Source organism: Emydura macquarii, unplaced genomic scaffold (assembly GCF_026122565.2).
Source record: "Emydura macquarii macquarii isolate MOO-44397 ecotype Brisbane River unplaced genomic scaffold, CSIRO-AGI_Emac_v2 contig_1827, whole genome shotgun sequence".
Taxonomy (NCBI): Eukaryota; Metazoa; Chordata; order Testudines; family Chelidae; genus Emydura; species Emydura macquarii.
The window spans coordinates 1,762,720-1,787,781 of record NW_027131964.1 but is presented as its reverse complement, the minus strand read 5'-3'; the positions used below and the strand labels follow the sequence as shown (position 1 = coordinate 1,787,781).

The following is a 25,062-nucleotide window of genomic DNA, read 5'->3' as shown; positions in this document are numbered from 1 at the left end:
AACAAGGAAAAAAAGATTTCAGTTAAGGAGCACAGTAAATTAAAAGCTATCCATGATAGAAGTATTCAGACCAAAAAGCATAATTTGGGGAAACGTTAAATATAATCCGTATACAGTGACCAAAAGCAATATTGACCCAAAACTTCAGTTTTTAATCACAGAGTTTAGTAATTATATCTAAATGACCTCAATAGCGCTTCGTTCTTCACATTCCAAGCCAAAGTAGTAGTGTTTTATTGTTAAAAAATACTCCTTGCAGTGGGTAAGAGCATGCCTTTCTGAAGCTATACAAAAAATATGCAAATCAAAGCAAAGCAAGAATGTCTTTTGAAATGATAATACTATATTGCATTAATCTCTTATTGCAAAAGTATCCCCATTTTATATATGAAACAATGTTTTTGGCATGCACAATGAAAATATTGCAAATTTAATCGGTTGCTTATTTGTATTTGTTGAGGATTGTGTTATTGATTTATAATGTCTTCTCAATACAATCACAAAAAGATTGGCACCAAGGAACGCAAGAAATACGAATACAGACAGAGGCAACATCTACATTTTCTACATGCATACGTATACATCCAGGAGGTGTGTTCGTTTCTGTGTGTGTGCGCGCGTATGTGTTTTCATGTGTGTGTATACTCTGAAGTGAATTATATAATTCCTCTTGGGATCACTGTATTTGTTTAAGCACTCTTTCCAGGTCATAACTGTAACACTCAGTTAATAGCATTAATCCCCTGTTATAATGTCAACACAACGGCCGTTGTATTCCCTATCTGAATTGTACCACTAATTATTAAAGAGGATGAATTAAAAGCAATCAGTTCCCTTAAATACTTACTTACGTCATCCCGCTTGGAAAGAGCAGACTCGTTTTACAAAATAAAAATGCAGGGGTATTCTATATTTTGCAATGCATGCAATTTGATTTAGAGAGATTCATGTATGACTTTATAATGTTATAATTAATTTTGCACTCTCAAATCTCCGGCTGCTGCAGCGCTAAAGCAAAGCACAAAAAATGCATATACTTAAAAAGTCGCTCTGCGAACACAGAAATTTAATATTCAGACGTAATTGCATGATATCGATTATTCCACATAACTACTGAAATACCAATGCGTATTATATCAAGCCCTTGCTTTTACAGTTATTACTATCGTTTAATATATGTGTATTAAATATCAAGTAGGAAAGCAAACGTCATTTCTGTAATATGTTGCACTGACTTTACCTGGTGTTTTTCCCCCCCTTCACTTTCTTATCACGGAATGGAGAGTCCAGATTTAATGACAAGAAATACCTGTTGGTGTTAACCTCCTCCCCCTCACCTTCCTTTTTAAGGACTGCATCTCCTACAGGCCACAGGAATTAATTCCCCGTGCCTGGTGGCCAGATCTCTTCCGCATACAGGGGCGAGGGGAAAATTGGCGCCGGGCTGGATGGGGTTCTACAAGGAGGGAAAAACAAAAACAGATTGCTTAAAACATACACACATCCATATACTTGGCCATGTAGTTTTAATACTGCCCGTTTCCCAGAGAGCACACTGAGCCTGTATTAGAAAGATTATTAAAACAGCATCTCAAAGTGTATTATTTTATTAGCAGCATGTTTAATTGATTAACAATAGGCTGCCCCGGTAACCCATAATTCTCCAGTTATTGCCATCTTTCCTTCCCGTCACTTTCTAATAGATTCCCCAGGTTCTCTGGTTTGATGTATTTTCCCCATCCACCCAACTGTAATTATCTAGGGTATTTTGTAAAGAATTCAACTGTGAAGCTGACTGCACTTTTTTAAGTACTATATTTGGTTAAATAAGGGCCAAATGCTCATTCACAGATGTAGTGAAGGCAAAAATACACGTCTCAATGAACACTTTTTCGATCCAGTGTAGAAGTTCATTTCGGGCTTTAATGCTTTACCTATTGGTGACAACTATTTCATTGAAACGTGGTTATTTTCAACAAGTAATATTTTACAGTTCAGGTTAATTAGTGGTCTGATCCTGTATTCTTTAAGTAAAACTCTCACTGATGGATCGCGACTGAATAGAGGTGTGCAGCTGAGAACACACACAGGGGCCTACAGTACATTCAAGGAAGGGATACATCAGTAATAAACGGACAAATGCAGACTGGTAGGGAAATCCACACTGAGGTAGATAGGTTGTGCAGATTGCAATACACTTTTGGTAGATGAGGTGTTTATTTATGGGAAGGTATGGATTTAGAAACGTGAGGAGGAGAGGAAAAACGAATTGTAGGTCAACCACAGTGCACTAATAACAGAGTTCAATTCCAGATCCGAAGCCACTGCTCAAGAACTGTGTGCGCAATTAACCACAGACTTCTCAAAAGTCTCTCAAGACCAGTCAGCCTGAGAAAATATAGACCAATACCTTCATTACCATCTCTCCTTTCTGGTATATTGCAGAACCACCAGTATTTGTGGTGGGCAGCAATTATATTATTTGTGAAGCTGATTATACCCTTAATGCTTGTTCTGATGGACTTCTCCGAACTGCAAAGAGAGGGGTTGTACCCCTGCATAGGGTCACCTGGCCCTCTGCCCAACACAGCCAGAGCCAGAGCGAATAGAATGGAAATTGAAAGATTCTTCCTTGGAGGGTTTAATGCGAACACTTAACCTAGCTTGGCTGCTTGTGAAAACTGGTATCAAAGGACAATCATATAACGTTTTCCGTCTCTTCATGTGTGTACCTAAACGGACAGCCATTCACAGTGTTCAGTCTATTCATGTGTGTGCCTGCCCGCCTTTTCACCATGCACTTGTACAACGTGCTCTCCCACTGTATTCGAGCAAGCCCTGTGCGCAAGTCTATGGGCTAATGCATATGATAGAAGAGGTGTGTGTGCCTAGATAGATATTGCAATGGAGAGTGTTCAAGCGTCTTTGTAGCTCTGAGGAGCCGGGAGAAACCGATCCGCAGCAGCAGCAGTCTCATCCTTTGGCTGCAGCGGTGCTGGCTGGCTGTCAGACCGCGAGGGCGGCTTGTAACGCATGACAACAGCCTGCTCCCCTCCCTCTGTCTGCGGGAGGAGAGGGGGAAGGAGGGAGAAGGGGCGGGCCCGCAGGAATATGCAGATGAGCCGCGGTGACGGACAGCTCTGCTTTCCAATGCCCCTTGGAAACTCGAGCGCTCCTTCCCTCAACTCTTCACTCCAGACTCTCTCTACTTCCCCCAAAATCCAGGCTCGCCGGCGCTGGGGGAGCGGCGGGCGGGCGGGCTGGCGCGCGGGCAGAACTCCATATGCAGCAGCCACTTGCCTGAGTCGGGCTCTCTGTCTCTCTCTCTCTCCCCCTCTCTCTCTCTCTGGCTTTCTTTCTCTCTCCCCCTGCCGTTAACCAGCTACCTCTCCCCCTTCCCCCATGTCCTTCTCTTCCCGGGTAGTTTCCCAAGCGGATCTGCCGTGCTGATTGTGCCGGGGTGCATGGGGGGCCAGTAGGACAATTCGCTTTCTCGGCACAAGTGCCCAGAGGCAGCCGGGGAGAGGGAGCGGGAACACGAAAGCAGCCGCCCGCAGGAGCCGCAGGCAGCAGCGCCAGGGCCGGTCACCCTCGCCCCCTCCCTGCTCCCGTGCACGCCCGGGCAAGCCATGTCCTATCCTCAGGGTTACCTCTACCAGCCCCCTGGCTCGCTGGCTCTGTACTCCTGCCCGACGTACGGGGCGTCGGCTCTGGCGGCCCCCAGGAGCGAGGAGCTGGCCAGGTCTTCGTCGGGCTCAGCCTTCAGCCCTTACCCGGGATCGGCAGCTTTCACCGCCCAGGCGGCGGCTACAGGCTTCACCAGCCCGCTCCAGTACTCCACAGACCCCGCCACGGGATTCCCCTCCTACATGGTAACTACCGAGAGAAATCCTCTCCTTCTTCATTAGCATCCTCATCCTCATCCTCCTCAGCCCGTCTCTCCTACACACTCAGCACCATCCCTAACAGAGCCCAGGCTGCACAGCCAGGCGCTGAGCCGCTTATGTCTGCCCAACCCCACGCTCAGTGTGCAAAGCCGAGGAGTGCAAGCGCGGGGCAAAGGGAGAAGTGGACGGGGACACTGGCACTGCCTCGGACAGGACCCCGGCAGCTCTCGGGGCTTGCGAACACAAAACCCGAGCCTGCCCCGGCTTGCGGGTCCTTTAGGAAAGAATCCGCATTGTCTGAAGCAGTTTGGTGGCCGCGTTTTGTGCTGCGGTAGGAGAGGGGAGGATTTCTTTTTCTCGCTTTTCCGAGTCAGAGCTCCGGCTAGCGAGCCCCGTGCGGCTTTAGTTACTTTCAATGCGTTTTGTGCTAATGGTTTCACCGGATTTCAGGGATGAAAAAAGCATCTGTTGGCGATCCGTGAGCTTCGTTCATGCCCGAGATGGTTGTGGTGGCCGCAGTTTCAGATTTCACTTTGTTGTCATTACTTAAAAGGCGCGTTAGAAATTGTGTCTGTTTGTGTATATGTAGTTTAAGTATATATGGTTATATAGACACACGTCAGGAATTTAAGGTCGGAGACTCAAGATCGGTTACCATTTGTTCCAGGAAGGGGGTGGCAAAAAGGTTCGTTATAGTTCCATATAAACTGATAGAAAACCGAATGTTTTCTGGTTGTAAAATACTTCAGCAGAAATGGTCGTGGTTGCAATGTGAAAGATCTGAAGATCTGCCCCGCCTGACTTTCCTGTCGAGGAGCAGTAGATAAGTGGCTGGAAGTTGCAAAGTGTGTTTGTCGACTATTAGGTGAATCTGGGATCAACTCTCCCTTCTCTAGGATTTGTAAACGTCCTTAAAGTTACCACTTCCTTAGCAATATCTTCTACTTCTCCTGCATTACGCAGACTTAAATAAGCGCAATGTAAACGTTAAAGGGCGAATAAAAATGCTAATTACATCGCATTTAAACAATTCGAAACGGTGCATATCTTCTGATTTGCAAATTGGATTTGCAATGCATTAGTGCAGTGAATTGCTAAGTGGTGGCTTTGTTGTATTTTCTATAGCAAAACGGAAACATCTTTTGAACCTCTGAGAGAAACGTAGATACCAAGACACTACCTGTAAGGCCTTTTAAAACGTCTGCGTGGCTCAGAAATAATTTTGGGAAATATTCAATTACAAGGAACTGAAATTAATCGTGATTAAAAGATCAGCAATTCACGTGTGTGTGGGTGTGGGGGGAATTAGATCTTAGCCTTTGGGTACCCTTTTTTGCTATTAGAATATGAATGTGAGATACCAATCCAGGAAAATGCAAATATTATCACTGATCTTTTCTTGACAACTTACTAATGACTAGCAGCAATAACAAATTGCCAACGCACTGTTTTGCCCTTTCCAGGGCTCTCCTTACGATGCTCATACGACGGGAATGACCGGGGCCATCAGTTACCATCCGTATGGCAGTCCTGCTTATCCTTACCAGCTGAATGATCCCGCTTACAGGAAAAACGCCACCCGAGATGCCACAGCCACCCTGAAGGCCTGGCTGAATGAGCACAGGAAGAACCCCTACCCCACCAAGGGCGAGAAGATCATGCTGGCCATCATCACCAAGATGACCCTCACCCAGGTCTCCACCTGGTTCGCCAACGCCAGGAGGAGGCTCAAGAAGGAGAACAAGATGACTTGGGCTCCCCGGAATAAAAGCGAAGATGAAGACGAAGACGAAGGGGATGGGGCAAGAACTAAAGATGAAAGTTCAGACAAGGTGCAGGAAAGCAATGAAACTTCAGCAGAGGACGAAGGTTAGGCACAGCGCGATTGTACTATACCTAGATATAAATGTCCCAAAGGGATACGTGCGCAAGGGCGAGGCTTTATTTAAAATACACTGTTACTTCCCCAAATGTAACCGTGTTTCAGTGTCCTGGTGCTGTGGGATCTTTTTAAAACTCATGTCCCATTCCCATCTCTGTGCTTTACCCTTCCTAGCTAATCTGCACGTTTGACTGGTTAATAAAGATGGCAAAGAGGGTTTACACTGATCTAATTCTGCAACGAGCCATTCCCCTAAAACAGCCAGCCAGAGCATTTGTGTTAATAATGCCTGTTGTGCTTTATATGGGCGCATACAGGAAGCTGCTCTCATGAAGCCGTAGTGATAGCCTGTGGGAGTGTTCCTAGAATTGTAATTATACATAAAAGGGTTTAATGGCAAGCGTCGCTTTTCCATCGATGGTTGCAATGGCTGAGCTTGTTTCTCTCCTGCTCTCTTTCTTTAGTCTCTGTGTAACTGACTGTGCCCTTGTCTGTTTGGCTGGTACCGTTGCAGGGATCAGCTTGCAGGTTGACTCGCTCACGGATCACTCCTGCTCTGCGGAATCGGACGGAGAGAAGTTGCCCTGCCGAGTAGGGGACGCGCTCTGCGAGTCCGGATCAGACTGCAAGGACAAATACGAGGACATCGAGGACGACGAGGATGAAGATGATGAAGCAGAGAGAGACCTTCCCGCTAAGCCTGTGACTTCCTCTCCCCTCACCGGAGTGGAAGCCCCCCTCCTTAATCACCCACACGAGGACGCTTCAAGGAACTCCAATAAGACCACGTTGGACAACAGGATTTCGCCCAATTCGGAGACACAGGCCATTAAGCCCAAACTCTGGTCACTAGCTGAAATAGCCACCTCGGACCTTAAAAATCAGAACATGGGCCAAAGCTGTCAGCCACCGGCTTTATCCTCAGTCACCCCCTCTTCTACTTCGCACAGTTCTGCCTACTCTCCCTCTTCTCTCTTAGGAAGGCACATTTATTACACTTCACCTTTTTATAGCAATTATACAAACTATGGGAACTTCAATGCTCTCCAAAGCCAGGGGATCCTAAGATATAACTCCGCAGCAGTGGCTTCGAACGAGGGACTAAGCCAGACTGTACTAAGTACAAGCTCTGTTCACAAACAGAGCAGTGACTCTTTGAAAACGATCACTAACCAGCTAGAACAACATTACAGGCCCTCTAGTTATGAGTCTAAGAAAGGTAGGTGACTGATTGCTTCTTTTCTTCCCAAAGGCAAAATGACTTCTAGACACACTCTGTATGCAGATAAAGAATGCTTATTTGGACAAACGCGACCACCACCAGCAACAGCAGACAAATAAACCGACAACACTTAAGGAAAAGGAGCCGAAGCTAGACAACAATATAATTTTGGAATTCAAAATTATATTCCCCCTCCCTGTCGTCCCCCTCCCCGTGTAATGAAGAGAAAAAGAAATAAAAGAGGAGTTAAAAAAATCTAATGGGTTAAATATGTAGCTTGAAAAGTCAATTTCTATACAGAAAGCTTTATATATATCATTTAAAAATTAAATCTTTACGTTCTGTGCATTGTGTTTAGTAAAACAGGACACTAACGTCTTTAAGGTTAAGAAGTTAAATATAGTTATATTCGGTTTTAGCTAAAGAAAATAAAACTATCAAAGTTACCAAATTATGTCCACCATAAAACCACAGTTTTCCCCATAAAGATTTAAAATTAGTATAACCAAGTAATACAATTGTCTGATTTTTAACAACGAACAACAAGCCTGATACCAACATTATCCAAGCCGCAGTCAATTATAAAATATTAATGTAGACTTTTTTAATGGTTTCGATATGAATTTTGTACAAGCGAGAGTTTTGGGACATACACACACTGTATAATCTAGTTAGCTGGCTGTGTCCTGTGACTAACTGACGGTTATATTTTGACAGATCCCACTGACGTCTGCACAGTAGGAGTACAACCATACTTATAGAAGTGCAGTCACACAGCAATGAAAGTAAGTGAGAACATTTTCTATTACATTGATCATTTGGCATCAAGTTCAAGACATATTGCACAGCTGTAAACTTCCTTAACGATAATTTCCTGCTTCATTACATAAGAGTCTGATGACAGAGAGATATGGTCATTCCTGGTCTTTTTTTAAAAATCCCTTATTACAGCTTTTCTTTCTCGGCTTTATACTTTTTTTATAAGTCGGTTTAGACGGTTCCCAACCCCTTCATATCGCCTGGAGTTTTCTTTTTCCTTATATAAAAGAAAAAATAAGGAATACTTATATTTTATGGAGATATCTTTAGACGTTTTTATTAAATACTATTTGAATAATTATTATAAGATAAGGCGTTTTTGTTAAGATATTGTCAGAATTGTACAGTGTAAAAGTTTAACAGATGATTATATATTTAAAATTAAAATGGACAATTATAAGATTACCGTGCATTTCCAAGAAAGTATGGTGTTTCTGATTTGTCTTTTGCCTGGTTAACAATGGCACTCTTAAAACATACGATGTTTAAGACTAACCAAAATCCTATAGATATTTTAAAACTAATATTTACATGAGAAGAAAAAAAACGGAAGAGTAATATTTTAGTTTGCTTTAAAAAAACAAAACAAAAACAAAACAATTTTATGGTGTTAGTGTGTAACTGAAGGATTTTGGATGATCTGGTTTTTTCCTTGGTCCACAGGTAGGTGTCACAATTGCTTTGAAAAAAGTCAGCAAGCCATCATCTCTCCCCGAGCTAATATATAGAACAAATCTCTAAATCCGGATCACATCTTGTGCCACTGTATAAAGGAAGACCACAGAGCACTATTAAATCTACAGACTCTAATTATTAAGCCAGAATTTTGTTGGACATATGTGAGTTTGCTGGTATAGTATAGTTTCCCCAATGTACGTGTTACTTTTGAAAACAGATCTGTTTTTCTCAGGATATCTTGAATTGATCACTTCATTGCCACGGTATATATTCGATAGGTGTGATAGGATTTATTGTAAAATTTATTTGTAAAAGATGTATACAGTAGAGACAATAAAGATGTGATTGGAGAACTTGGAGTACTTACAAAGTGGAAACAAATTTGATATTTATTTTTGTAATGATATAAAAGCTTCTAGTAATTTATGCAAGTTATATTGCAATGAAATCTGACATTTTTGTAAATAAATTTTGCCTGGTTTTTATTTGAAACGTTGATGGTTATACAATCTTTGGTTGTTTAACAAGATTTCTTTACTAATTTATATCTTTAATTGTAAATAAAAACAGACTAGTCTGCAACAATATGGTGTTTTTGGTTCATTTCCCCCTAAAAATTAAATTATTATTTAGAAAATCATCATAAAATTGAAAAGAGTTGTGATTTCACTTCATAATTTTTAAGAGTGTAAAAAACATAAACAAATTAAACAAGCTGCAAATACATGTTTTGTTTAAGTGAAGCTCAGTTAATCATATATATATATATATTTCTTACAAGCTGGCAGAGATGCAGTTATTTTTTAGTATTAATACTTTCCAATGTTCTTATTTTCTTTTTCCATAAATAAAAGATCTTCATAACCCACCGTAGTTTGCTGTAGCTCAAGCAATCATTTATTTTGATTCTGGCTAAGATATGTCCAGAAGTGCTGAAAATGCAAGAAAACAAAATACTCCAGGCCCTCATTTTTATGCTTTTTCCTCTTCTAAATCATATGAACCGTGTCTATGATTTGGTAGTCCTGTAAGAGATCCACCTTGATTAGACTCATAAAAACAGCTACCCTATCATTTTAATTTTCAGTAAAATAATGAGACCCCCTATATAATATAATTTCAGAAAAGAAACGAACAATCATTTATTTCCCCCAAAAGATAAATTGAGTGAATATAACTTACGGTTATAAAACAAGAATAATAGCTTCTTAGATTGCCCTTTAATCAATCATACACTTATTTTTCAAGAGGCTCATCTATTTTATTCCATGATTAATAATGTTCCAGCGTGAGAGCATTATTAGATCCCAGCAGGGGAGATCCTGGATGCTTTTAACTGCTTTGGAATGGTCAGTTGGGGTTCATTATGGTCTGATATTGAACAATTTATAAAATCTTGTCTAAACATCTGCCAGCTCAGATAGGCCGATGTGTCTGAAGATGGGAAATTGCTGGACCAGTTGATATTGACAAACGGATCTCTCTCCAGTGGCTTTTTGTTCAGTGAAAATTAGTGGCCTCTTGCTCAGGTCTTGTTAGAAAGGGCATTTGAAAGTGATCTTAGATACTTTAGGCATCAGCCCAGGGAATGTTAACTGGATAAAGAGCTATTCTAGGCTGGAGTCAGAAAAATACATCATGTTGGTACTAATGTTGGTACTAAGTAGGTAGAGGGGCTTTTTTTTTTTTTTTTTTTTTTTTTAAACACTTGTATTTGTAAATTATAAAGATGTCGAGCTGATTAAGAAAAGTATGTCAGTGTGCCTTTCAACAGATAAGGCAGGAATTAGTATTATAATTCTAGGAAACTGGGATGTTCATAGAAGATCTTTACAGTAGAGGCCTACTTCAGATATTGCAGAGTGATAGTTCTCTGTCCATATCAAACCATGTTTTAGCCTATAAGTAAAATGCAACTCTGTGAGAGTATGTGTATAACATACAGTACAATTAGACAGAAAGGCTACAGATCCTTCAGAGAATGTTTTGCCTTTAGACAAATGTAATATAGATGCAAACATTTGAACACAATCAGTCTCAAACTGTGTTTTTACCGTGCAAATTAGAAACGTCATAAAAATGAACTTTTTGTTTTCTGTTGAGGCATTTGCACTAAAGCCTCTTTTACCCTTTTCTAATCTAATACTCTCTCCTTTCCGCCTCATCCGCCCCCCACCACCCCCTTTTAATGTCCCGGGTCCTCTGTGGGACAGACGTACACATTGCAATTGGTAAAAACCAAAAGCTGTGGCAGAGATTAGAAAAGGCTAACGACATTCCTTTGATGTTTATTCGCCCAAAGAATTATAAAAGATTTCCATAATTTACCTACCCTTGCTAGTATTTAGACCTGGATTTCTTTCTGGAAAGGGAAGTGGAAAGGCTTGGGGAACTCGCTTTTAAACATTCACTATGTATGTAAAACCCAGGGGGTTTCTACCATTCTCTTTGAGAAATTCATCAGTGCTCATGCATAGGGATGGACACCCCCCAAAAGAGGCGGCAACTAAATTTATTTTTTAGCAGAAAATTAATGGACAAGAATTGCATTTCCAATCTCAGTTAGTATTTAATAATTACAATTAAAAGCGGGAGGAAAGAGTAGCTGGGTTCGTCTGTTGGCACAAACAGTGTGATTAATTCAGGAAGGCAAGAAAAACGCTCGGACAATAAAAGAGTACTTTCTGTACAGTTTGTTTCATATTGACGCTAATCAGCCCGTTGGGGTTAATATCTCACGCCCATCCCTTTATTTATTTCAAATCCTCTTCCACTCTCCCCCGTTTTCCTAAGTGCTTGTTTTGGAACTGCTCGAACAAACCCTCCCTTCTCCTGGGCTCGAGGTTTCATTAGAGCTGATTTACCGAAATTCAAGCTTTAGTCTCAGGTGGGATCCCTGAGGGACTGGTGCTGTTGTCAAATAGGAGCAGAGGCGCGTTCCACTTCGGACTGCCTGGGCTGTGCCTTTCCTTGCTCCCTTCAAATGTCGACACTTGTTCTCAGTAAAAGAGCTTTTGTTTCAGTAAAGCTGCTCTCCAACTGCCTTTGAAAGTTGAAAAGAGCTTCACCCACCTTTTCTTTGATTGAGACTCGGGGAGGAGATGGGGACGGAGAGACAGTGCACAAGCCATAATCAGAAAGGGAAGGATGTGAGTTGCTCCTGAATACAAGTTCACGATTTGAGGAGAATAAGAAGTTTAAAAGAAGAGTTAGCGTACACTGGTATAGAAACCGGCGTTTCGGTTTCCATTGGCTCTGCACTTAAACCACGGATGCACTCGGACATAATTAAAGAAGAAGAGAAAAAGAATGGAGGAAAGGGGGCATTTTTTATTGTATATACATATATATATATATATATATATATATATACACACACACACACACACACACATTTTGAGGAGATCGATTTTTATTTTAAATAAAAAAGTCGTAGGCAAAGAAACAAAGAGCGGGATGTGCTCCGTAACTCACTGCTACCAGCGGCATCCAACAAGCCTTCACACAGTAAAGCCTGTCCCTTTCCACAGAGGGGCGGATCTTGTACTCCCTGCGCGTCCCAGTTCCCAGACTCCCATTGAAGCGCACGGGAGTTTAGGGTGCACACGGAATGTGAGACCGGGCCCTAAATCTGGCAGAGGAGACAGCATTTAATTACAGTCATTCATAACCAGATATAAAGAGAAGAAAAAAAAATCCACCTCGTTTTGGAAGTTTATCTTCCCGTCACGTTTTACATCGCACTTTAAAATTAGTTAAACCTCAATCTATCCCGTTAATAAACCACAGCAGAAATTCAGTTAACATTGGAAGATTTTATTGCTTATTAACGTATGCAAAAGTGATTCATGTAGAGAGATATCGTTTGATAATATTATGTATTAATGTATTAAAATATTTCTCAAATTCACGCGCAATTTCATTACTGAGTTAACGAAAATTATCCCTTTTCTTGTAGGATAAAAAAAATTCAAGTGCTGCAAAATTCATGCCTTTCTCTTTAACGCAGCAGCTGAAATGTCAGGTGTGCTTTTGGGTTATAAAGAAGGTAAAGAACAAAGCAAAAAGTAAAGGGGTGGGGAAGGAGTCCATGGTGTATTTTCAAATGCATCTATACATCCCGATCCGGGAATACTAGATAAATAAATTAATTTAATTATTTTGAATTGTTAATATTATTTTGCTCCTTTGAAGCGTAATGTAAATAAACACGGCAGCAGAAAAGTGAATCTCTAACAGCGAGTTTACATTTTGGTCATAAACAATTATTACAGCGAGCGATCTTATGACAGGACGTATCCTCTCTATGGGAGCATTTTACCTGTAAACAGTCTGGCAGAGGTGACAGCTGGGCTCCTGCAATCTGGAACAGCCCCTCCCTTTCCTCCCCTCCCCCCCCCCAAAAATAAATCACAGGAGAATGTCACTGTTTTGTATCCAGTCAGGGCATGGTCTACTGTATTTTCCCGAGAAAAATAAAAGACATGAAACGTAGGGACTTGACTGCCCTGATTTAGGGAAAGACACTTGCGTCCGAAACAGGAATTTACTTTTCGTGTCTGTAATCTGGGAAATATAAAGTAGCCTTAATAGGAGAGGGAAGCTAATCTGAGCCTCAGTTCTTCACAAATGCATTCAAATGGGCCGGCATCGTCAAATCACTTTGCTAAATAAAGTGCTTGAGTAATTAATTGTATGCGCTTAAAAAAATTAAAGACATGGCAAAATGCGAACGGTATGTCTTGCCCCCTGTGCAGGAGCTATATGAATACTTTAATTGGTGTCTATATTAGGCGCACAGAAAAAAATATGTGCGTTTTATAGGGAGATAAATTGACAATTTATTGTGTATAACTTCTGATCAATTATTAATCGTTAGTGTCAACAACAGGGTTATAATTACCTTCAGTTATTTAAAGGAATATTTATTTTTTCTTCTCTCTGATCTGGTAATTAGTTAATGCTCTGGTGTAATGAATTCAAAGCTGATTTGATTATGATTTAGAGTTTTCCCCGCTCTTTTGGCAGCCCCTTCTGCCCAGCTCACGGGGGAGGGAAGCACCCAGTTTGCAGAAGACGCTCTTTGATAGCAAAACTCGAAACGTTCACTTTTCCTCCATAAATAACCATTCTGCAGGAAAGGGAGAAATGACAAACAAATAGACCGCAGCTGGAATTAATAAGGCTGATCAAAGTTGGTGGGGCTGGAGCTATTCAAAGCAGCAGTAGGTCTGAGTCCCATAAAGGTGCCAGCAGTTATTGCTTTTTTCTACGGGATCAAGAGAAAGGGCAAACAGAACATTTTAACCCCTGACATCGTCTTGAAGGAGAAAAAAAGGAGGCTTGATTTTCGGCCACCCTTAATACAGTCGAGATAATTTAGCGTTAGCAGATTAAGCAATGAGCGCTGTTGTACCTGTTAGAATCGTATTGCGCTGGAACATGGTACATTGCAGGAGAAAAAAGTACATTGCAACGGCTCTCTCGTGGGGCATCTAAAGAGTGAATCACGTATGGCAGTTTAACAGTAGCGTTAGTAGTATTAATTAAAGTCACAAGTTCGAGTAACTCACCTGCAAGAGAGGGAGACAGGAATTTAAAAAATCTAGCACGGAGGAGCATGCCTTTCACTGTGAATAATTAAGACTTTCCTCAGAAAACTGCTCCTACTAATATCTTAGCGTGGAAGAGCCTTTTTAAAGACACAGTTTGTCATATCCCAACGATTTTAGGGGACTGGTTAAGGCCACCAGGTCTGATACCTGAACTAAATAATAAAGCTTTAATCATTTAACATTTGAACCCTTCTATTCAAAGTTTGAAAATCTAAAACGCTATTTTGCCCAGATCCTTTCCTTTAACTAAATTTCATATATTACTAAGTTGTTAGATTAAGGTTGAGGATCAATGCATTAAAAATAGTGCAATGGAAAACCGTATGCGGTTAAAGTGTTTCCCCATTGCAACAAAAATGCAATGGGAATTGCAGTCAAAATGAAAGTTTCAAATTAATTCAGCTTGACAGCTTTGATATCACCCAGCTCCCTTTTCTGTAACTGTCCACAAATGAATGTAGTTTCCAGAGTGTATGTTTTAATTTGTCACATCAAGGCAATAAAAGGCAGCAATATATACTTAAGCCAGTTAACATTGTAATAACAGGTTTAAAGGAGCAATTAAATGGTAGTGAGTCGCATGTCTGATTTTCTATAGGCATTACCACATCAATGGTACCTTGTAGACTGACTATAACTTAGCATGATTGTCTCAATTAGTTTAGCTACATGATAGTTATCGTGAACTCTTTGTGAGTAATCAATGTTATGCAAGCTTACTGGAAGGAGCCTTTATAAGGAGATCAAGACGTGAAGAGGCTAAGTAACGTGGACCTCATATTTCCAGAAAGCATATCTGGGTCCCCCCCCCAATGAAATAAACAGTAATTTATAGTCTTATAAATCTGTTTCCGAAATCAGTGTAGCAAAACGTAGATTTATAGGCAAATAACTATTACTGGCCGTTGCTGATAAATGAAACAGTCACTTTAATTTAACGTCAAAGGCGAGTCATCCCTATTATATTTCTCCTTTTTCGTTGCCGAGTGCCCATGATGTTTATTGTCACGACTGAGCCGCGAACTACAAATAACCTTGATGAATGTTTACATCAAATTATGTGTGTATAATGCTTATGTGCTCAGATCACGTACATTTCACTCTGTTAATATCATAAGCCGTCCAAATGTTCGCGTTATGGGTATCGAATCGTATATATAAATAGAAAGGCTGCTCTGTGGAAAAACGATCTGTAAAATGTGGGTTGTAAGTGCAAAGAGAAAGGTCCTGTAAGAGTAACCGGCCTTGCTAATATTTCACTATTTCTCTTTATACCAAGCTATGGACGGCCAATAAAAACTCAGAGATGCAAATTTAGAGCGAGCTGTGTGAACAGTGTTTAAACACTAGCAAGTTCGTGGTATTTTCTGACAAGGAAAAAAGAAAGCTCACCGTTAAATTTAAAGATAAACAAGAGGCAGGGCAATATCTGTTGTGGAAGTTATTCTCATTAGTCCTAACAACGTCTCACCATTAGACAGGGCTGAAGTCAGCTTCAGCCTTAAGATTTCAGATCTGCAAGCTTTTTTTTCATGCACATTACATTTCTGTCATGCTTTGCAGCAGAACACGATATCCCCAAAGAACCCAAAGAGAAAAAAAACTACCCTGACAGCAACCATTAGTTAAGAGTGCAATGAATAAACCCCTTGCACAAGAGTATCAGAACTAATTAAGATTCTGTTTAGCAGCCCTGGATGGAATGTTAATGCAGCTTTGACTAACTGGGAATAAGTGGGGGGGAAAAACTGCATTTTAAGAGGAATGCTGGGGTGATAACATCTCTCACTTCTTCTGTCCAAGGTCTGCCCAAGCCTGTTACAAAGTCATTATCTCAAATTACTCCTGTACTTCATTTTTAGAGGTTTTTGGGCAAGCATAGATCCCTTGGCGTTGAAGCGCTGCCTAGAGCCTCACAAAGCCAATACTCTCTAAGGGGATAAAGGCTGAATCAACCCACTATCTCTACCTTAGAAAGTTTGCTGGTACCAGCTCCTTGGACAAATATAGCCAGAATTGTGCAGGCAGATTAGGATCTATTGCTGGCGTCTCAGCACAAATCCCTAAAGGCTTTTTGACCCTTTGAAGTTTCGTCTATTTTGCTTACACAGAAGTTTACATGATTAAGTCAGGATTTTACAAGGCTCAACAAGGCAAATTTAGTCACTACGGAACACTCAACACCAAAAAAAAAAAAAAAAAATCCAGTTGTCCTGTTACTCATTTAGCTGCAGAAATTCTAGGTACTGTGCAATATGTCTCGGCGATTAATCTAACATAGGAGAAAGGTATTGCCAGGTTTGTCTTAGAAGAGGCAGTGCACATTATTCACTAAATCCTCCTTCCTGTATAGTAGGTACTGGTGTTTTAGAAGAGTAATGATCATATAATGCAAGGAATATAATATGGAGAGACAAAAATAAACTTCTAGAAGTCCCTACCAGTCCTTCCACATCTCTAGCTCGGTTTTGATCCTTCTTATCCAGACAATTGCACCTTTTCACCCATCCAGCCATGAGCACAACCAGCCCACCTTTCCAAAGTAAACATTTCCCACCATTTTACCTGTTAAAAGCAAACTGTGGAAATGAAAATCTTTGTGTGTGATGAGAGACCCACGGATTCACAACATAAACAACCGAGGATGAACAGACTTGGTGCTTAGGGACTAGTCACCTGTTTAGATAAAGCTGGTCAAACAGGGCAGTAGGTTGCTTGAGACTGGGCTTGCATCTGGCCCACCATGTTTTGTTTTGTTTTGTTTTGTTTTTTTCCTTTGCCTAGACTTTTGTTGAAGGGGAGAAACTGCAGAATCTAGCTGGCTTTGCCCTGGTACTTGCTTGAAGTTTGCCTCCCATTTGTGGAATACACACTGGCTCCCACTTTGCAGACTAGCTACTGCTATACAGTGCCTTTCCTTAAAAAAAAGGAAAATAAATTACAGGCCTGAAGTTTTTGTGGCTGCATCTGTGAGTTGCAGGGACAACAGGACGATCAAATGAGCTTCAGATTTCCCTTCCTTAATTGATCTATAATTGATGAATGGATCTGCTTGTGCTGTTGAAGAGTGTCTAAAACTATGAAAGAAGGCAGGTGTAGTGATAGGTGTTACTTTTGTAAGGGAGACACTTAAGAGTAGGTGGTGTGTTTTTCAGTGAGATATCTGAGTAGGGAAAACCAGTGCTTTAGCTGCCTGTGGAGGGGATTCAACTTTCCATGGTTCTCTAGTATTTTCAGTCTCAATTTAGCTGACTCACATGAGGCTGGGACTAGGGCTGAATGAAGGCCTGTGAAGGGATTCTGAAACAGGACTCCCCACTGATTTCAATAAGGAGTTCTGTTTCCAAACTGATGACATAATATGGCCCTGTAATTGTAGGGAAAATGTAAATTGAGTTTAATTTTGACTGCAACAAGGAAATAAAATGTATAATTTATATCCTGTGCATTTCAATTTCTGGAGAGAAGGATTTTCATACCCGTTAAGGTACAAATATTAGACATTTCAAATTATACAGTTTCCTCCCATAGGACTCTTCTCTCAGAAGCTAAATGTTTGCTGCTCGCTGTAACGAGATGGATATCTTTTAGAATGAGGATCCACCTCAGTAGAGCTGGTACATAATTATGGTATTCGGGCTCAGATTGATCCCCACTTATCTGTTTATGGAGCTGGGTATGGATTGAGCTGCTTCTGGGGCACCATCCCCTCTTCTTGAGACCTTGCAGAGGGCTTTTCATATATTCAGGATCTGCACGGGAGGCAGGGGGCTGGCACATAGCAAGGTGGTTAGGAAGAAAGCTAGGAATATTGTCCTTCCATCAGCCCTTGGTGATTAAATGTCATTCTGCTAGGGAGGTGGCACCTGCAAGCCCCAAAGCCAGCCCAGAGTCACAAGGGCCCAGATCCACAAAGGCACTTAGGAGTCTACATCCCAGTTTTAGCTTCACTGCAATCGACAAAACCCCTGCCAACCTGGTAGGTGCCTAAACTCACTCCACACCTAAGTGTTCAGGGTAAAATCCAGCATATGAAGTGTTGTTCACCTTATAACCTTTAGCCCAATAGTTAGAGCACTAACCTGGGATTCAGGGGATCCAGATTCAATTCCCTTCTCTCTGCCAGAGCAGAAAAAACATATGAGCCTCTTCCATCTGTCAGGAAGGCACATTGACCATGGAACCATGGGATATTTTGATATAGAGTTTCCTCAATCTTTCCTGTTGAAGCCCCAAACAAAATTGTCAGGCCCTCCAAAATCACAAAATTAGTTCAGAAATTATATTAAAAAAATAACAACAAAACAGTAAATATTAGGTTTTCATTTCAGGTTTTTGAGCCTTTAAGCCTCAGGTAACACTTTCAAGCATTTGTCTGTAAATCTGAGGCCTAGAAATTTACTTTAAAAAAAAAAAAAAAAAGAGCTGAGATTCTTGCATAATCACTTGATTCCAAGAACTGGGGTTTAAGGAAAACACCAATTATTAAAAGACTTCCAATAAAATTGTGAGACCTGGCAACTTAGTGAAAGGCGCTTGACCTTAAAATGCTGTTATACTAAGAAAAGTGACTAACACTGCCTCCTTTTTATCCACAGATATATCTCATAGGCATGCTTTTGAGTTTTATTTGCTAACTTTATTGGCCCATACATTTTACTCCTTTTTATTCTCATTAACACTACAGAATGCAGCTATGGGAGAGCCAGATGAATTCTCTTCTGGTTCTTGCATAATCAGTGGGTAAATTACATGTAAACTGGTAAACAGATGAGAGCCAGAAAGAAAAACACGTAACTTTCATATTTTCTGATGAATTTTCAGGGTTGCCAATCAGAAAAAAACCCACCTTTTTACTTGTTCCTGTTGAATATATTTGATATGGAACTAATTTAGAGAACACTATAAAATGGAACTCCACAATGACATTTTTGTATAAAGCCATTTTTTAGAGTATAAACATACTTAATTCTCCGTCCACTGAATTCAGTGGGAGCTGTACCCATCTCCAAGAAGTTGTATTCAAATCAACATTCCATTATCTATAACAACAACTACAACAAATTATATTCCTACAAATGCCATAATAAAAAAGATATGTTTACATCAACCAACAAAACCAAGGTAATGCTCGGTTAAGGAAGAAACAACTTCCTGCAATACATAGGGAAAACAAGAGATACTAGACAGCTAGACTCAATAAAAATGTAAGGTCACAATATTCTTGAAAAATCCATGACTTAAAACTGCTTCTGTATTGCAGAATCCAGTTTTCATTACCGAATCCAAGTCTGAGAAAAGTAGTAAACGTGAGCTACACATCGTAATGTTCTTTTAATGTAGTTTTTGTATGGATTAATTTTGAATGTTTGTATTTTGCAAGATAAGCAGTCACAATGTAAGCTTATAGCAAACCTTTTTGCCCGGATTGAAAGGTAGATAATAGGAGCCTTAGACTGTAATCCACAAAAGTCAGTAAGGTAGGCAGGGAGATGCCTATACTAGCCAATGGGAGATGGTAATGAGAGGGGTGTGCCTTAAACCTAGGGTGACCAGATAGCAAGTGTGAAAAATTGGGACGGGGGTGGGGGATAATAGGCACCTATATAAGAAAGAGCACCAAATATCGGGATTGTCCCTACAAAATCGGGACATCTGGTCACCCTATCTAAACCATCCTCTCTGACAGAGAGAGATGCCTAAATCCAGGCTGCAGGAAGGCACCCTATCTCTGCTTAGGCATCCACGGTGTTTCTTGCAGGAACAAGTTACACACAAAACAGCCAGAGGAGGATGAGGATGAGCTGCAAAAAAGGTTGATATCATTCTGGAGCATCATATATAAGACATTAGAAGTAATTGCCCTGCTCTACTCAGCCCTGGAAAAGCCTCAGCTGGAATATTGTTTCAAATTCTTGCTGGTGGTGCAAAGCTTACAACTTTTAACCCAATGGAAAAAATAGTATGCGAGCATGTAATTATAGGCTGTATTATAATGCATATGCACGAGGGGGCAGAATTAAAGTTGCACAGACATTATATTGGGCATTTCCTAATATTTGACTTTGCAACCAAAATAACAGTCTTTTAATGTATTTTGTGTGTCATTTCTTATTTTTTTAAAGTAAAAAAACCCCAAACTGAATTCTGTTATGAACAACTGTAGCAACCTTTATCATGCATGATCAGCAGGCTACCAGCACCACAATGTAGACCTCTATCACTTAAACTACAGAATTAACTACATTAGCTAGTTGCAGGAGAAGGCTGTTATTCCAGGGGGGTGGTTGTGGCCATGTGCTCATTTCCAGGGAGCTCAGCCTAGCTCTCTTCCCAGCCCTTCACTTTTAGCTGCTGCCAGGTATTCCTGCTTTGGTGGCAGTAGGGGGCGAGGCTTTCAGATGCTTCTGTTCAGTTATGATGAGCAACACAACGAGATAAGGGAAATTGTGATTATCAACTGCTTCCAAGCAGTGGGGACAGGGACAAGATGCTGGGTTCATAGTAGAGCCTCTCCCCACTCTGAGCAGCCAAGTCTGGATGTTGAGTGAGCTTCCTCTGCTGTGGGTAACTGGGACTGGCACTGGTGTGGCCACATATAGTGCACCCATTGAATCGTGAATCGTATTAGTTAATCTAAATATAGGAGTTGCAACCAGCTCTTCCTATAATATGCATACACATGCAGCTCAAAGCTGCAAACAGTTATTCACTTGAGTTACATTACCTACAGAATCATTGAAATATAGGGCTGGAAGGGATGTTGAGAAGTCATCAAGTCCAGCCCTGTGCGTTGTGGCAGAACAAAGTAAACCTAACTTCTTTTTAAAAAACCCAACCTTCTTTTTAAAAAACTCCCGGGATACGGATTCTAAAACCTCCTTTGGAAGCCTTTTCCAGAGCCTAACTACCTTTATAGTTATAAAGTTTTTTTTCCCAATATCTAACCTAAATCTCTCTTGCTACAGATTAAGCCCATTACTTCTTGTCCTACCTTTAGTAGACATGGAGGATAATTGATCAGTATTCTCCTTATAACATCCCTTAAAATATTTGAAGACTGTTATCAGATTCCCCCTCAGTCTTCTTTTCTCAAGACTAAACATGCCCATTTTTTAAAACCTTACCTGATATGTCAGGTTCTCTAAACTTTTTATCATTTCTGTTGCTTTTCTCTGGACTCTCTCCATTTTGTCCATATCTATCCTAAAGTGTGGCATCTAGAATTTGAAACAATATTCCAGCTGAGGCTTTTCCAGGGCTGAGTAGAGCAGGGCAATTACTTCTCATGTCTTATATATGATGCTCCAGAATGCTATCAACCTTTTTTTGCAGCTGCATCACATTTTTTACTCATATTCAATCTGTGATCTACTGTAGCCCCCAGATACTTTTCAGCAGTACTACCACCTAGCCAGTTATTCTCCATATTTAGTTGTGGATTTGATTTTTCCTTCCTAAGTGAAGCACTTTGCACTTGCCTTTATTAAATTTCATCTTGTTTAAGTCAGACCTGTTGTCCAATTTTTCAAGATCATTTTGAATTATAATACTTTCCTCCAAAGTGCTTGTAATCCCTCCCAATTTGATGTTATCTGCACATTTTATAAACATTCTCTCTACTGCATTATCCGAGTCATCAAATAAAATATTGATAATACCAAACTCATGACTGACCCTTGTGGAATTCATATTAGGTATGTCCTCCCTGTTGGACAGTGAACCATTGATAATTACTTTTTTAATACAGTTTTTCAACCAGTTGTGCATCCATCTTATGGTAATTTCATCTAGACCACACTTCCTTCACTTGCTTGCGAGAAAGTCATGTGATCTATGTCAAAAGCCTTACTAAAATAAGGATATATCACATAGACTGCTTCACTGTTATCCAGTAGGCCCACCACCCTCTCTAAGAAAAAAATTAGGCTGGTTTGGTATGATTTGTTTTTGAAAAATCCATGCAGGCTATTCCTTATAACTTTATTATCCTTTAGCTGCTTACAAGTTTTTAATAATTTGTTCCAGTATCTTTCCAGGTATTAAAGTTAGGCTGAACAGTTTATAATTCCCTGATTTCTCTTTGTCTCCTTTTTAAAGATAGGTATGATATTTGCTCTGGGCCAGTCTTCTTGAACCTCACCTGTGCTCCAGGAGTTTTCAAAGATAATTGTTAACAGCTCTGAGATTGGTTCAGTTAGTTCTTTAAGTATACTAGAATGAATTTAATTAGGCCCTGATAACTTGATTACATCTAACTTTTCTAAATATTGTTTAACTTGTTCTTTCCCTAGTTTTGGCTTGCATTCCTTCCCACTGGTTGTTAATATTAATTGTGTTGAGTATCTGGTCACCATTAACCTTTTTAGTGAAGACTGAAACAAAATAAGAATTAAATACCTTAACTTTCTTGGTGTCATCAGTTACAAGCTCTCCTTTCCCGCTAAGTAGAGGACCTACACTTTCCTTCATCTTTCTCTTGTTCCTAATGTATTAAAGAATCTCTTCTTAATGCCTTTTTAGTCCCTTGCTAAGTGCTACTCATTTTGTGCCTTAACCTTTCTGATTTTGTTCCCACATGCTTGTGCCACTCGTTTGCACTCCTACTTAGCAATTTGGCCAGATTTCCACTTTCAACAGGATTAATTTTTGATTTTCAGGCCATTAAAAAACTCCTGATGGAGCCATATTGGCTTCTGACTGTTCTTCCTGTCTTTGCTTTGTACCAGGATAGCTGGCAGTTGTGCATTTAATATTGTCTCCTTGAGAAACTGCCAGCTTCCCTGAACTTCTTTTTCACTTACATTTTTTCCCATGTGACCTTTGTGATGCTGACAGGCCAGCTCAGATCAAAGCCTAATTTATTTGTGGGTGAATATCAAAGACATATTAAGTTTACTGGTATCCATGGACCAATTCATTTGTGTGTGGATATCAATGAAATATTAATGTTATTTTCTTCACTTACCTATAACTTGTTGTTTACTATCGCATTACATTATGTACATCTGCTAATTAGATAACCTAGATTAAAGTGTGTGTTAGTATTAAGATATCAATGTACTGCATGTATAAACTTCATTAAAACTAATGAAGGATTGTTTCTGACTTTGTGTTTACATTACGTTTACCCATCACATGAGATTGGAGCCTTGGAAATGTAGAAGATTGCTACCTTCAAAGCCTGGGTTGATGTGTTCGACAATGGAAATTCACAGACTCAGTTTGTATTAAATCAACAAAGGAAGAGCCCATGCTGTGAATGAAAACACTTGCCAGATTGTCTTCCTTGGGGAGATGCTATAATGGATCCAGGGATCGATCCTGTATCTCTGAACATTTTGAACACCCACAGGAAAGCATTCCAGATGCAAGACAGAAAGTTAATTTGGGTAACCCTGAAAAAATTATGGAAAACTAGCAGATTACTACATCTCTGCTATCATTTTAGACACACAAACTTTGACTCACCTGTTAATGTATTTCATATGCTTTAACCTTTCAATGACTCTCATTTCTTTTTCTTAGCTAATAAACCTTTAGTTAGTTTAACAGAAAAATTGGCTGCCTGCATTGTCTTTGGGGTGAGATTAAGGGTATCCATTGACCTTCTGGAACAGGCTTCCCAGGGGAACAGTGGGGGCAAAAAACATAACTGGCCTCAAGACTGAGCTTGATAAATTTGTGGAGGAGTTGATATAATGAGACTGCCTACAATGACATGTGGTCCGTCGGCGACTGCCAGTAGCAAATATCCCCAATGGCTGGAGACAGGGCACTAGATGGGGAGGGCTCTGAGTTACTACAGATAATTCTTTCCCAGGTATCTGCCTGGTGGGTCTTGCTCACATGCTCAGGGTCTAACTGACTGCCATATTTTGGGTTGGGAAGGAATTTTTCCCTAAATCAGATTGGCTGAGACCCTAGAGGTTTTTCACCTTACTCTGCAGCATGGGGCATGGGTCACTTGCAGGTATAAACTATGGTAAATGGTGAATTGTCTGTAACTTGAAGTCTTTAAACCATGATTTGAGGGCTTCAGTAACTCAGCCAGAGTTTAGGGGTTTATTTCAGGAGTGGGTGGATGAGGTTCTGTGGCCTGCAATGTGCAGAACTTCAGACTATATGATCATAATGGTCCCCTCTGACCTTAAAGTCTATGATCTGGAGTAAGTGACCAACCCTTTGGGGTTGGGAGTATCCTGAAGTGGTGTGATTTTTGGTTTTAATAACCTTTTCTCACTAAGTTCCGTTTGACTGGGTGGCAAGATAGGCTGGAGGCTCTAAGGGGACTGTCTGTGACTCCATGGTGATACTGGTATAGTGGTCCAGGAGTTCACATTTGTTCCTGGCTTGGTGAAATCTAATTATAGAATACACCACCAGTTTAGGGTGTCTACCTTATTTTCTGACAGTCTGACCTGAGATTGGCATTCACAGTTGTGAACTTCTCCAGCAGCATGACAATTGGCATAGGCAGCACAAGATTCACATGCCACAGATCAATTGGGCTTAAAGATCAGAACCAAATGCTATTTAAAGTTTAAATTTAATACTGAGAGTTTTAAGGGTTAAAGATTAGACACAATGGGTGAATCACAGTCATATGAGGCTCTTGACAGAAAAGACCTTGAGCATTTGTAGTAGCAAAGGTGGTTATCTTTTAAGAAAAAAAACTGAGGTCAGGAACTGTTCATGGACTTTGATCAAAAAGGAGGGTCTCAGCCCCCATGCCTCAGATGCTGTAGATGCCACTGCAGCAGAAACTGAGTGGCTGAGACACCTGGAAGCTGAGAAAGTATGTGAGCATAAAAAATGATGGTGGAGCTCCGGATCAAGGAGAAGAAAGCCATCGAGGAAGTTGAGGAAAGAGTCCACCAGAGACACATCCAGAAATTGGAAGCTGAGAAAGAAGCTCATGCACTGCAGCTGGAAATCCTGGAGAAGCAAAAGGCGCAG

The 25,062-nt window shown here is 40.4% G+C and overlaps 1 protein-coding gene and 1 long non-coding RNA gene across 3 annotated transcripts; one reads left to right on the top strand and one right to left on the bottom strand.

The window, feature by feature from the left end:
* The first annotated feature begins 3,378 nt into the window (after nt 1-3,378).
* IRX2 (iroquois homeobox 2) lies at nt 3,379-8,986 on the top strand. Of its 2 annotated transcripts, none has more exons than XM_067557425.1 (5): nt 3,379-3,872; nt 5,351-5,756; nt 6,284-6,988; nt 7,709-7,776; nt 8,474-8,986. In XM_067557425.1, the coding sequence occupies exons 1-4, from the start codon at nt 3,630-3,632 to the stop codon at nt 7,750-7,752; spliced, it is 1,398 nt and encodes a 465-aa protein (XP_067413526.1). In that variant the 5' UTR covers nt 3,379-3,629; the 3' UTR covers nt 7,753-7,776; nt 8,474-8,986. The 2 variants fall into 2 exon arrangements, with proteins under 2 accessions (XP_067413526.1, XP_067413527.1); XM_067557426.1 differs by lacking the exon at nt 3,379-3,872 and adding an exon at nt 4,177-4,572.
* Nucleotides 8,987-11,893: 2,907 nt separating this feature from the next.
* LOC137159263 (uncharacterized) lies at nt 11,894-14,058 on the bottom strand. Its single transcript, XR_010921608.1, has 3 exons — nt 13,905-14,058; nt 13,392-13,619; nt 11,894-12,119 (listed from the first exon to the last, which is right to left on the bottom strand). It is a non-coding gene; the product is annotated as an uncharacterized lncRNA (long non-coding RNA).
* Nucleotides 14,059-25,062: the final 11,004 nt, after the last annotated feature.

Excerpts from the sequence above, each read along its gene's own strand:
- IRX2 (XM_067557425.1), top strand. The coding sequence starts at position 3,630 with ATGTCCTATCCTCAGGGTTACCTCTACCAGCCCCCTGGCTCGCTGGCT. Across the intron at positions 3,873-5,350 it reads CGGGATTCCCCTCCTACATG|GGCTCTCCTTACGATGCTCA; the intron begins GTAACTACCGAG and ends TGCCCTTTCCAG. Across the intron at positions 6,989-7,708 it reads TAGTTATGAGTCTAAGAAAG|ATCCCACTGACGTCTGCACA; the intron begins GTAGGTGACTGA and ends ATATTTTGACAG.